This window comes from Panthera leo, chromosome F2 (assembly GCF_018350215.1).
Source record: "Panthera leo isolate Ple1 chromosome F2, P.leo_Ple1_pat1.1, whole genome shotgun sequence".
NCBI classification, from domain to species: domain Eukaryota; kingdom Metazoa; phylum Chordata; class Mammalia; order Carnivora; family Felidae; genus Panthera; species Panthera leo.
The window spans coordinates 45,833,250-45,846,990 of record NC_056695.1 but is presented as its reverse complement, the minus strand read 5'-3'; the positions used below and the strand labels follow the sequence as shown (position 1 = coordinate 45,846,990).

At 40.7% G+C, this 13,741-nt stretch overlaps 1 protein-coding gene across 1 annotated transcript in view; it reads right to left on the bottom strand.

Annotated features, from left to right (window-relative positions):
• The window catches only part of VPS13B (vacuolar protein sorting 13 homolog B), a 795,867-nt gene that overhangs the window by 40,357 nt on the left and 741,769 nt on the right, over positions 1-13,741 (bottom strand). Inside the window, 8 exon segments of the mRNA XM_042923372.1 lie at positions 2,254-2,537; positions 4,540-4,686; positions 7,023-7,211; positions 8,337-8,538; positions 8,894-9,064; positions 9,793-9,968; positions 10,146-10,229; positions 10,899-11,162. Of these exon segments, the coding sequence (XP_042779306.1) occupies positions 2,254-2,537; positions 4,540-4,686; positions 7,023-7,211; positions 8,337-8,538; positions 8,894-9,064; positions 9,793-9,968; positions 10,146-10,229; positions 10,899-11,162 (1,517 nt within the window).

Sequence of the window (13,741 nt, the reverse complement as noted above, 5' to 3'; positions counted from 1 at the left end):
AACCATAACTTCTACCACTTAGAATTCTGGCCAACCGTGTGCTAACCTCTTCCTCCTGCTCTGCTCTCCTTTGTGCAGATGTGCCTTAAACTCTACACATGCAGTGCCTTCTTCTTCAGAAGTGCTTGGTACATTTTGGCTTAAGAGGAGCTGATATGCTTTTAGAAAGACTGCTAGAGAACATGGGTACTTGCTCTTTTTATATTCGAAAGGTAGGTAGGCTCATAATGCTTGCTGTCAGTTGTCACATCATCATATTGACATGACCTCCACTTTGCATACCAAGAGCAAAGCTGTATTAATCCGCATTAGAAAAAGTGCTGTGTGGGCATAGGCTGTCCTCTACAGTGGAGACACAAAACCCTTCCAGTTTACATCATAGACTACCAAACAATATTTCGTATCAAAACAGGACAAAAAAATCCTCTTGGAGGTTTAAATTACATGGACTGATCAAATTAATCAAAGAAATCAGGTATTTGCCAAATGTAGCCCTCAGTTTACACTGATTAAAAGGGGTTGATGATGCCTTAAAGAATTCCCCAAATGCCATTTACCCTGTTCACCAAGGTGAGCTCTTCCCATAGTATTTGCCTGAAATGCCAAAGTGAATTGTCCAGTAGAGTTTGGGGAAATCACATTAATAACACATCAAAGGTGCACGGCAGGACTGAGGGGAGGAGGGGGAAGAGGAGATGGGGCTTGTAGGAAGCGAATTCACTTGCTGAGTACAGTCCCTGGATTCATACCAAAGCTCTTTTCCCAGCCTAATTTTGAAAGAGCTGGGGCAAGCCAACCTCAGAGAATTTCTTCTTGCTAGCCAAGAAAGCTGGGGGCCAGGACTAACATATGGTATTTTCAATCTAATATCTAGTTTAGTATTTGTAGATAAGATTAAGTTATATTAATACAATCGTGTCTTAGAATTCTTAGAATTTTAAACATCATTTCCAAATGCAATTTTATTTTAAATTTTGGCTTTCAGTTTTAAAAATAAATTTTGTTTTCTCGACATAGGTTCACATCACTTTCAAAAATACTTCCTTCAACTCACCACACTTAACTTCTCCAGCCAGAATATAAATATAACCACTCCTCTTCAGAATCAGGGATGAAAAGTGTTTATAAAATCAGGATGTTTCTGAATGTTGTGAAAGAAGAAGGGATATGTGTAGGGAACAGGGCCTTACTATTATGGATAACGTGAGTTGGGAAGTTATCATTTAAAATATTACTACTAGAAATCTCTGTAGACATCAAAAAGTCAGAATAGCTCGAATCTCAAATGAAGTCTGTAAAATCACAACCACGGGAAAAAGGTACCTCTAAGAAGATCACAAGATGTTTTCTTCTGTACTTTTTGCATATACCATAAATAAGTTATTCCCGACAGCTACAGAAAGGACGTATTGCATGCAAAACAACCACAAAATAAAAGTCCAGTATGAACAAACCATTACATGTCTCCGGCTTGATTCTGTGGTTGTTATTTGCATAATTGGTAATCGGTAATTGGAGCAACTTGCGTGCAGGAACAACCACAGAACAGAGTCTTCTGTGACTTGTGTTTATCTAAGTTATCTCTGCTAATGACTTTTAAAGAAAAATTCCATTTTGAAGTAGATGTAAAATATGGGAAAGGAAAAAGGTTTTCCAACTTGACTCTCTCATATTTTAACCCTTGACAGAGGCTAAGAAGTCATCATAGAAGGCTATCTTTTCATTTTGATGTATTGCTGCTATTTCATGCCACAAACACCATCATTCCCCCCCACCCCCGCCCCCCATAAGCTGCAATAAGGGAAAAATCTCATCAGGAGTACGCTGGGGCAACCCACATGTGATCACAATGTTTGCCCAATTGTGTACAATGTCTAGAAGCCATTAAAAATCAAAGTAAAACCTGGGGCACCCGGATGGCTCAGTCAGGTAAGCGTCTGACTTCAGCTCAGGTCACGATCTCACGGTCTGTGAGTTCAAGCCCCGCATCAGGCTCTGTGCTGACGGCTCAGAGCCCAGAGCCTGCTTCAGATTCTGTGTCTCCCTCTCTCTCTGCCCCTCTCCTGCTCACGTGTGTCTCCCTCTCTCTCTGCCCCTCTCCTGCTTCTCAAAAGTAAATACACATTAAAAAAAGTAAAAGTAAAACCCACTTTTACACGTGGTGAGCAATGCAGCTGTTTTTGTCTCTCCTGGTGCCTTGATGAAGAGCTATCGCAACAAGCTAAGAAGGGCATTCACACGGAGATAAAATACCTGGTGCAGAATCCATTTTCCCCACAACTTCCGAAGGGCACGGCTACACTCTGTCTGGGAAACTCTTGTTTAACTATAGCCGGCAGGCTCCAGCACTGGGAACTGTTGGCACCTGAGGCAGGAGAAAAGGCCAGCAAGATCTGCTTCTGCAGCATGGAGGCATCCAGTGGTGACTGACTGATATCGGGCATCAGGTCCCAGCAAGGAAGGGAGCTGGATTTCACAGCAGGCTGCTCTCCACCTGCACAGATGCTGAAAGTGGCACTGTCTGGAACGTGAAAATACTGAGAAAAGAAAAGACAACGCCGAGAGAGCACGGTTACTGCACCAATGGAGAGAAGTGAAGCTTTTGAAAGCACAGCTTCTAAGAAACCATAACCTATGTAGTCTCAGGAGGTGGCTGGGTGGGGGACATGGGCATGTGAGAATCCCATTCCCATGAGAAAGCCCCAATGAGACTATTACAAGCAGTAGGGGCAGGGTCTGCTTTTCTAGGCATAATGAAACATGATAGGGCCGGGGTGACTTAGAAGGTGATGCAAAGTTCTCAATGTCCCCCAGGTACTGCAAAAATCCAGATGTCGTAAGGGTCGACATGCCACATGCTGGGGAGAGAGTCCTCTTGGATGGGTATGACCGGGCTGAAAGGGTGCGCTCTGAGGGGCCTTGGGAAGAAGAGAGCTGAATGAGATACGGAACAGTGAACTGGGAGCTCAGAAGACAAACTCTGTTTAAGGCTCATCCTGAGGGAGGAGGAAACTCTGATCCCAACCCTCAGTTGAAATTCCACAGGGTTTCTGGCACATTAGAAAGTCTCAGAAGTTTGACTTAAAAAGGACCTTTAGAGATACTTTATTTAAAACTCTTCTTTCACATCTGAGGAAGCTGCTTTCCAGAGAGCTGCTGACTTGTCCAACATCACAAAGACAGTGAGTGGCAAAGCCCAGCTGGAGCCAGGCTTCCTGCTTCCCATTTGGTGGGTTTCCCACTGTTCCACACACCTCTCTGAGAGGCTAGGGACCGTCATGTCTTTAAAAATAATGCCTACACCTGCCTGAAGCAGGGTATGGTTGAAAAAGGGGACACTCCTCAGCCGCCTGGAAGTACGTGGGCCCATCCCTCTTCTCCAGGGAGCTGAGGCAAAGCAGGAGTTCACTGTGATGCTGGGGTTTTGGTCGCCACCGGCTACTACCATTTCCTGAGTGCCTGGCCTTTTTACTCATATTGGCTCATCTAATTGTCACCAAAAACCTGTAAGGAATGAAAAATTATGCTTATTTTCAGAGGAGGAAATGTCAGCGTGGAAAGCCCTGACCGAAGGTCTCAGGAAGCCCGAAGGTGGGGAGGAGCAGAATTATCTGCACACATGCTGATTCTCTTGCCAAATCCTCACCTAAAATGGAAACATTGTTGACTTCTATTTCCCGACCGGGTACTTCTGGTCACATAGTTATTCTACTGATACTTTGAAGAACCAAAATGAAATTCGATTATTCTGACATTTTTGTAAATACTATCATGCACTGTAAGCTTAGAAGAGTAAGACTTTCATCCTGTTTTAGTGTTCTAATGTAATTTTTAGGAGCTGAAAGGGATAAAAATAAATGCAGACATAGCTAAAGAAAGAAAATACTTTCCTACGTGATAGTTTCAATAGCATAAAACAACAGCTTACCACTTAGCATATCATGTTTTTAAGTCCTTTTAAAATATCTCTTTACTCTCTCAAAATAGAAGTGTTCACTTTAATTGTATGAAGAAGAGAATCAAAAATCTTTCTTGGATTTATTTTCTGCATATTCTGCCAGTGGGATGCTAACATAAATGGGCTGGTACCTTTTCACAGTTACTCTCCTCGTGGGCAGAGAAGTCAGGGCTCCCACACGCGTGGCTCAGCTGGGGCCGGGCCCTCTGCCCACAAGGCTCCTCCAGGCACCGCAGCCTGCGAGGCAGATGCTCTTTTCCACGAGACCCGGGAGCCAGCCCTCAGGCCACTGCCCCGCGGGCGGGGCTTTGCCTTGGCGGGCATGCTAGCGGAGCGTGCTGTGGCCTCCAGCGGCTGGGGCACAGGCGACCCGAATCCAGCAGTGCGTCGGGACCTGCTGCGTGTTCATTACCTGGAAGCGCTGGCCGTGACATCCGTGGTTTTAATTCAGTACAAAATAAATTTCTCTTCACCTACATTCAGTGTTAGTTTCCTTCTTTATTCTAGGCTAAAACCTTAATCTTACTTATCGCTAATTGATCGAAACTTAAGACAGATCAATAATGTTATCGATTGCTTACCTCCTTTCCAGAGTGGGGTTTGGAGACAGATAACTGCGGTTTATAAAATATCTGATAGGGCATATTATTGATTATCATAGTCTTGTCTTCAATCTGAATAATCTGTATACCCTGCTGAACCAGGGAGGAGATGCAGAATTGACATAACTGCAAGACAAGTGAGGAAAGAACGATTTTGGAAACATTATAAGGCATGTAAAACTTTCTCCTTTTTTAAAGGGCCATTTTATCCCTCAGTTTGCCCACGACAATACCAATTTTACCTTTTGTTCCAGCATATTTATCAGAGTCCCCTTTCAGTCTCAAAGACGTCCCAGCCCCCCAAAGGGCCACTATTTACAACAGGTGTCCTGGCACACCAGTTATTTCTGGTGTTTCCAAGTTATTTAGCCAATTCCCTCACAAAGTATTTATGTAGGAACACTTGTATGTAAACAGAGGTCACTCAGGTTTTCAACATGAAGTCGAGCACTCCTCCTCCTCTTCCTCATGCCCATCGTGGCAGCTACCTCACGAAAGGCCTGGGAGGGACCAACGGGAGCCCTAAGAACAGCATCGAGTGGCCCTGGCATACTGCTTTCTTGTGCCCCACTTGTAAGAACTTACGCATGCTAACTCACAGAATCCTCACGTGGGGCAGCTACTATTGTCTCCATTTTACAGAAGAGGGAAATGAGGCTCAAAGAGGTTACGTAGCCTGCCCAAGGTCAAAAAGACAGAGTGGGTCTAGTTGGGATTGAAAACCAAGCAGTCTGGTCCTATGGTACAGCTCTTAACCTCTGCGTGTATCATCTCATTACCTTATCATGTTGTATGAAGTACTGGTGCTCAGAGAAGATATCCGCTTAGTAAATGGTAATGTCAGGACAGCAGTTCTCAAAGTGTGGCCTGGGATCCTTGCGTGTGTGTGTGTGTGTGTGTGTGTGTGTGTGTGTATTGGGGGCCGTGGGTGGGGGGAGGGTCTATGAGATCCTTTCAGGGTGTCCAAAGGTCAAAACTATTTTAATAATAAATACCAAGACGCTATTGTCTTTTCCATTCAAATTCCCTCATGAGTGTACAGTGAAGTTTTTCAGGGGTTATATGACCTATGATGTCATTACTGTCATGGCATACATACAGAATGTATGTTTGTGTATTCTTGGGGTCTAAAGTTTTGCTTTAATTGCTAGTTTGATAAGTATCAATAGCCATAGCCCACATGAACAAAAGGGTTTTGGAAGTCTGCAATAATTTTTAAGAGAGTACAGGGGTCCTGACACTAAAAAGTTTGAGAATCACTAGGAAAGAATAATGATATAAATATAGGCAATAATATATTTTCCACCAGTCCATTCATTCATTCACATTTATTCCGCATTTGCTGTGGCCGCTTTGTGAGGTGCTGGAGGTATTGGGTGTTGGATTGTATGGCATCACATTTTTTTCCAGGTTTTGATGGTCGTTCTCAACTTACAACTATTCGGCTTTGGGTGATTCACGCTTGCAGCTCTTTGCCATTTACACCCATGTTACAGTATTTTGGCCGGCAGAACATAAACATGTGTTGCCCAGACAACTCTGAGGAAATGGATACCAGCCTGGAATACTGAAGAGAAACCAACTTCTTTGTATAGAGAAATTTATTTTTAAAAAGTCACCAAATGACCCTAACTTTTTTTCGAGAGGCTCTTCAAAGATGCCTGTCAAAATCTAACTTCTCCCCAGAGAAAGGTCATTCTAAATCATACTACTATGATGAAGTAGCCCTTCTTCTTCTGATTTGGGAGGGCTAAAATAACGAAGATATTGTTAAGTACAGCATGAGACCTTAACATGGTACACTATGATATTGTGCTTTTATGCATACCGGTTGCTGTGATTTGTTACTATATTATTGAACTTAATTGGTTTTCATAGAGTTTAGAAAAGATTGATGCTGAAGATCATGCACCATTTGTATTTAGTTAAATAGCCGATTAAGTATGTTTTCTGCATTCATATCATTAAAGAGTGAGAACCAGTCCTCTGTTTAGGAATATAACTTCCTCATAACATTTGGCACCATGGGAAAATTAGAGCGGCTTTTGCTCAGGATGCCCTTTCCAGGAACGTAACCTTTGCTATAGGAGGTTTGTCCTTTCACTCAGTGCACAGAATGTTAGCAACTGTACTTCCTGCTCTAAGAGAAGAAGGCCAAGTACATTTGTGGATATTTTGGAATAAGTTCATTTTTCCCCCACATACGATCAATCAAGTGACCGCTGAGTGTTCCGAAATAGAGTGGTTATTGGATAAATTATGTGACATGGCTTTTATCACTGCTAAAGGAAAAAAAAACCCTGTATAAGACAGAGGTCTAAGAAATCACATGTTGGACTGTTATAAATTGCCTAGAGCAAGTTGTACCAAAACTGGATTAAAAAGAAAGGGGTAGACTCATTTTAAACAGGTGGAGGGGTAGGCATGCTATTTCCCCTGAGCCATGCAGACTTTGATCCTACCTTCTGATGTCCTGGGAAAGCACCGAGTCTTATTTCAGCATCAACAAACCCTTCTTCGTCCAATGACACAACTTCACCATTACCTCCATCTTTCCACTTTGGAGATGTCAGGTTATGGACCAGTTTAATTGCTACTGACTTATGCACAGTGTTCGTATTTGCCCAGTATATTCCAATTTGAAAAGCCTCCTGGAAAAATAATGCCTCAATTATAAAGTATTTTTCTTAACCGTGATATTTTTACCTCAATTCACAGGAATTTTTTTTATATTATATAATAGGTCTACTTAGGCAACCAAATCCCTTTATGAGTTTTGTTTTTGTTTTTGAAATGGCAACATACATTTTATTTTAGTTCCCAATGTTTTCTTTGATTCACAATGGAATTCATATTTATGGAAGGGGGAAAAAAACAACCCCAACTGTGGCTCCCCTATAAATAACAAAAACTTAAAAACTAAGGGTTTCATTTCATTCGACAAAAGAATAATATGCAACCTTAGGTACATGTAGGTCAGCATTCTAATTCCATAAGGTAACATCATCTGATTATTAAAAAAAAAAGAAAAAAATAGGAAAATGCAATTGAATAAAGATGTTCATGAACTGTAGCTCAAAAAAAGTACTCTTCAATTGTTCCCCACCAGGAAAACATTTTATTTAGGAGTTCCATGTACTCTGTTTTCTTATAGATTTATGTACTTCTTGAAATGGGTTAGCCTTATCAAGAAAGTTCTCTTGTGATGGAGTACAGTCTTGCTGCGAAATTCTGTTTTACATTAGGGTTTCCCCCTGTGCCAGCAATGACTCCATATTGTTATTATCAACAACTGGGTGGACATCTATGATTATGGATATCCAAGTCCACTTATAAAGGAAAAGGGGCCCTGACAAAAACAGTTGTTCAGAAATCCTCAATTCTTACCCACCTTGCAGATCCCAGAGAATTTTCTGTAAGAGCCACAAATCTATCTAGAGAGTGGGTTAGCACAGAATATGACTCTATATCCTTAACATACCCTGGGTAGGCCAATCCTAATGCTTGTCAAATATCCTGTACACAATGAAAATGAAAATGTAACTACTAGAAGTTATCAAATTTAATGATAACTCAAGCGTGAATACTGCTGATGGGGGAAAAAAGACACCTGAAATGTCTTTGAATATCAAAGAACATTCCATACCCCTTACACATGCATCTAAGACGACAGTTTTCTACAACTGATTCTGTTAAGAACATAAATGCAACCTCAGAATAAAGGCTAGTTGTTGAAAGCAAAGAATTCATATTAGCTAAAAAAAAGGTTATAGTACCTGAAAATTAGGAGGGATAATAATTTTGCCAGCAGGAACCTGTAGAACAATCTTCTCTCCTTCAAACAACCAGAGGTCCCACTTGGATTGATTGATAAGCAGGGCCCAGGGTAGAAGTTCTATCAACAACGTTCTAACATATGGCTTCCAGACTGACAGCTTCACTCGCATTGGGCTATCCCACTGACTCAGCTGTTCATTCCTGTTCCAAATACCACATCCAAGAGACTCAATGAAAAATGATGACTTCAGTATTCATGAAATATGTTTAGGATTCCAGACACACAATGCTCTTGTATGACACCTTTTCATACTAGACTCACCCAGCGCTGAATTTGCATCCAGGAGAAAGAAACTTTTCACGCAATTACGTTCTAGGTTATGAGTAAAGCAGTCTACAAAATACATTTACCCAGACAATAAAAGGTCAGGATTGGATAGATGCATGCATATATCTTCTTTTTAAAAACACCTTTTATGGTATCTAGCGTTTTGGTGAATGGTCATTTATTAATATTGGTAAATGTTTGTAGACAAAGATTGCTGGAGAACATTACCTGTCAGAATCCTTTTCATTATATGGCCACATGGGTTGAAGGGACTTTTCTGGTCCATAGAATTCATCAAGGATCTGATTAACCGTGCATCCAGGGTGTATCTTAGTGGCTATTTGCTTAATGAGGGATGTAGAGATGGGGACAGCACAGTGTGAGGGATCATCTTCTTCTCTAGGCAGTGGAAAGGAAAAAAATAGGAGTAAATACCAGATTTCTAAAGTGGCAGACAATTTATTGAAAAAATATAACCCTAGATGTATTGTAGACCAATACTTTTTTGTGAGATTGAGGCAATTTTTGGTGATTTAGGGATTGGTAACACAGTTTTTGCATAATATGGGCCCTGGCCCCTTCTCCCTGCCCCCGCTCCCCATGTTCTTGGGTGAGAGCTCTATTCATTTCTTCTTCCACTAGAGAAATTATGTGTCAATTAAATTTTCTGATCCCTCTTATTTATTTCTAAGTTTAATGAAAGAGGCTGAATTTTATCCAAAACTATTGAAGAGGATAAGAGAACACTAGGCAGGGCAATTTTATTTAAAAAAAAAAAAAATTTTTTTTAACATTTATTTATTTTTGAGACAGAGAGAGACAGAGCATGAACGGGGGAGGGGCAGAGAGAGAGGGAGACACAGAATCGGAAGCAGGCTCCAGGCTCTGAGCCATCAGCCCAGAGTCCAACGCGGGGCTCGAACTCAGGGACCGCGAGATGGTGACCTGAGCTGAAGTCGGACGCTCAACCGACTGAGCCACCCAGGCGCCCCTAGGCAGGCAATTTTAAAATAACATTCTCATAAGGAACCCTAAAAAAAATTCTACCTCCCTTCTTCCCCTTCATAATACAAAGTTGCTTTTCTACTGAATCTCTCTTAGGAAAAATGTGAGGACTTTTCTAGTACCTTGCTTGAAATGTTAGGTGATGTACAAGGTCAGGTTCTATGTTTTGCAGTGGTTTTTCCTGTCCTTTTCCTGGAATAATCTGTGTTTCACTCAATCCCAGACTCCTTTTCTCCAAATGTATGATAATGGGGTCTGGAAGATGACTTCTCATGATAAAAAGAGGGCTGAACACAATCTATAAAAATAAAAGGACAGAACAACTTTCATATTTGCTTTGTTGCAGTATTCCAGCTGTTTGATGCTGAAACAAACTTGTAATAAATCTCTTCTCTGGGTCACTCTGACCTTAATTTATTTCAGAACAGGAGAGGTCAGAGCCATATACCATATTTTAGGATTGGAAAGCACTCACCATTCGTTGTTGCACTTGAGAGTTGGGTTCTAATGTCAAAACTGTGCACCACACATAAAAAATGGAACTGTTTGAAGATGGCACCTGCATATGAGGTAGTAAAGGCTTCTATTAAACACTAGTTTATTAATTAATCAAAATGAGGCACAGATATAACGTCAGTTTCGAGAATTAAAAAATTTAAAGTTATAGAAAAAAGCCACTAAAAAAAGAACAACTAAGCAAAAACAGATTTCATTATGGTATAAAGTGAACGTGCAGTGAGTCCATGAAGCCAACGCTTTCTTAAAGACAAGGGGATTTGGTATGAGGAGAGACTGACACAAGACTGGGTGGGAGAACGGCTGAGAAGATTTGTCCCTCGTGGGAATGAAAGTGATGATGGCAGAAGGCAAGAAAGAGATAAGCAGTTGATAGCCCACTGCAAAGATTTTTCAAGGGGGGAGAACACCATCCCTTCCCTCAACCCCTCCCCCACACCTCCACCCCAAGCCCTGCTGCATCAGGATCTTTCTCAAGATAGAACTTGCCTCCACCTGAAAGGAGTAGTGTCTTAGCTCTAAGAACTCCTGTGTGGCTGTGGGATGGGAGGAAACACTTTGAGAAGCAACATTCAAAGTCTTTTTATATTATTTCAGATCTCCCTCTTTTGCACAGGTCATTTTTTAGCTAAAGTGCTATACTGAATAAAGAACATAATGAGGAATGTTAATTTTAAAGCTGCTCTATTCCAGATTGTACTACTTCTTATACCTGAATGACAATGCTATACTCAGGGGACTTAGATTCCAAACACACGTCTCTTGACCAATCTTCATCTCCTTTGGCCTTTACACACAACTCTGTCAGTTCACTGTTTTCCAGTATGTATGAAGGCAATTTCTGTTTGGCTGTGAGGCAGTCAAAATGTTCTCGAATCACAGCTTCTCCATCTTGACCAATGTAATGCTGAACGACTTTTAGTTCTATACTCTGAGACAAGTAACTACAGATGATCTGTCTTCCACAGATGATAATCTAAAAGATAATAAATAAACAAACAAACAAATAAATAACACAAATAAAGCTCCATCAATTCAGATTTCATGAACTGGAAATACGTAACTGTTCTGACAGTAAACTTGTTGGTTTTAACAGAAAGAAAGTGAAGTCATTAGCTTATTTGGAGCATACCAGAAGAAAGGCTTGGTCGTATTTGCTTTGTTCACGTTGAGTTTACAGCACTCAAAAGACAGGCACAGGCAGGGTCCACATCCAGCTAGAAACACTGATTGTGTGCTTGAGAGTGAGGTGGGGTGGGAGATAAAAGACCTATGGAATGAAAGCCTTGCAAATGTGCACACACAAAAGATAGTTGACCTGGAAAAGAGGTGGAGGTTGAAACTAGCAACTGACCAAGAGTTTAGGGGCAGACTCAGAGGCAAGAAGCCAGACCAGGGGCCGGAGAAGAAGAGGCAAAGAGGGGTGGAGGTAAACCAGGAGAAGTGGTGTTGCTGAAACTCCAAGAGCAGAGACAGACCAAGATGTGGTAGTGAGTGGTGTCCATAATGTCAAAAGAGATGGGGGTTGAAAACAAGACTTCGGCTCTGGTGGCTGAGAGGCCAACTGGTGATTTATCTATTCCCAAGGCTGGTTTCCAAGGGCTGCCTGCAGTCTTATGCAATAAGAGATCATTTTATAAATTGATAATAAAAAAATAACTTTTAACTCAGATGCCTTATTTTAGTTTATTCAGGTCTTCCCCATAGAGAAGAAGCATGTATCATTGTAAAACACACGTAATTACCCATTAAACCCATGTATTACCCAATTTGTCATCCAGCTAAGAGTATGGTTCACAGTAGGCATTAAGAAATGTCTCTGAAATCAGTTGAAATTGAAAAGATAATGCAAAATTTATTCCTATGCAGTGAATCCTTCTGTAATACAAATATTCACCATGAGTGGAAAACAAAGGACTTTCATATACTGGATTTTCTTGTTTGTAATATTTTTTCCAGATCATAAAAATAGTAATCTCTCTCTCTGTCACACACGTACACACATACCCATACATATGTGGCTTACTTATGGGTCTAAGGATGTGATGGTTAATTTTACGTGCTGACTTGAATGGGCCACAGGCTGCACAGGTATTTGATCAAGCATTATTCTGAGTGTGCCTGTGAAGGTGAGGTTCACTGTGTATTGGTAAACTGAGTACAGAAGAGTGCCCTCCCCAATGTGGGTGGGCCTCATCCTGTCAATTCAAGACCTGAATAGAACAAAGAGCCTGAGTAGGAGGGACTCCTCCAACTGAGCTGAGACTTTGGTCTTTCCTGGCCTTTGGACACAGACCAAAAAACATCAGCTTTTCTGGGTTTCAGCCTCCATAATTGTGTGAGCCAATTTAAAATAAATCTCTCCCTCTCCTTCTCTGCATACATATGTACACCCACATATATATGTATGTGTGTGTATACACTCATTTTTACAAATTAGTTCTTTTATTCTCACAGCAACCATATCAAATAGGTGCTGCTATGACTCATGTATGAGGGAAAACAGAGGCACAAGGGAAAACAGAGGCACAAATATGATGGATAACTTGCGGGACACTACCCAGACCCTCTGGCCTGGAGTCTGTGCCGATAATCACTCTGAAAGTCTGTTTATTATAAAATTAAGACCTACTAATTAAGAAAATGTAGAAACTATAGAAAAGAATAAAAACTGCCCATCATAAGGTAAATGTGGTAGATCCCATTGGTTCTATTCTAAATAGGTGGTTCCTCCCTTTCCCTTGATATGAACAACCCTCATTTGGTTTAGGTCTCAAAAAGCAGCAAAGTACTCAGGGAAGGTGGACACCTCCATGAACCCCAGAATCTATTATAATTGTTACAAACTAATCCTGGTAAATCGATTCTCCTTTTGCCAGTGATTACTTTAGGGGTGAACATGGGATGCTCTCTGGCTAATAATATGAAAAGGGAAGACTGCTAAAAGGCTCTGGGAAACATTTTACTCCTTGATAAGGGAGACAATTTGAGAAGCAAAAGCCCTGCTTCTTGTCTGTCATGGAAGATGTTATGAGAGGATATATTTGCATCCATCTTTCGTAGGCATCTTAAGACAAAAAAGGCAAATCCAACAGGACAGCAGAGCAGCAGATACAGCACTGAGTTGCTTAATCAACCAACACCTAACTCGACTTCTTCATTCTTATTATGTGAGATAATAAATGTAAAAGAGGAATAGTTCTGCCTCATTAACTTATTATGAAGACTAAAAAGCCTGTTTTCTTACTTCAAACTGAAAACATCCTAATGGATACATTTTCCTATGTGATTAAGGGTACTTTGCAAACATCTTTGTAAGTAAACTATTATTTACACAAATAACTATGAATAATTATTTATGAATGATTACTTACCCAAAATAAACCTGCTAGATTGATAGACCAAAGATAAGATGTCATTGTTGTTTCAAATGGTATTAGTTGAACAGTGAAATTTAGCATTTTCTTAAACACTTATTTTCCAACTACCTATTCCTTTGAATTTTCTTTAGAAGGAGAACATCTGTAAAAACCAAACTGTGCTTAACTGTTATAT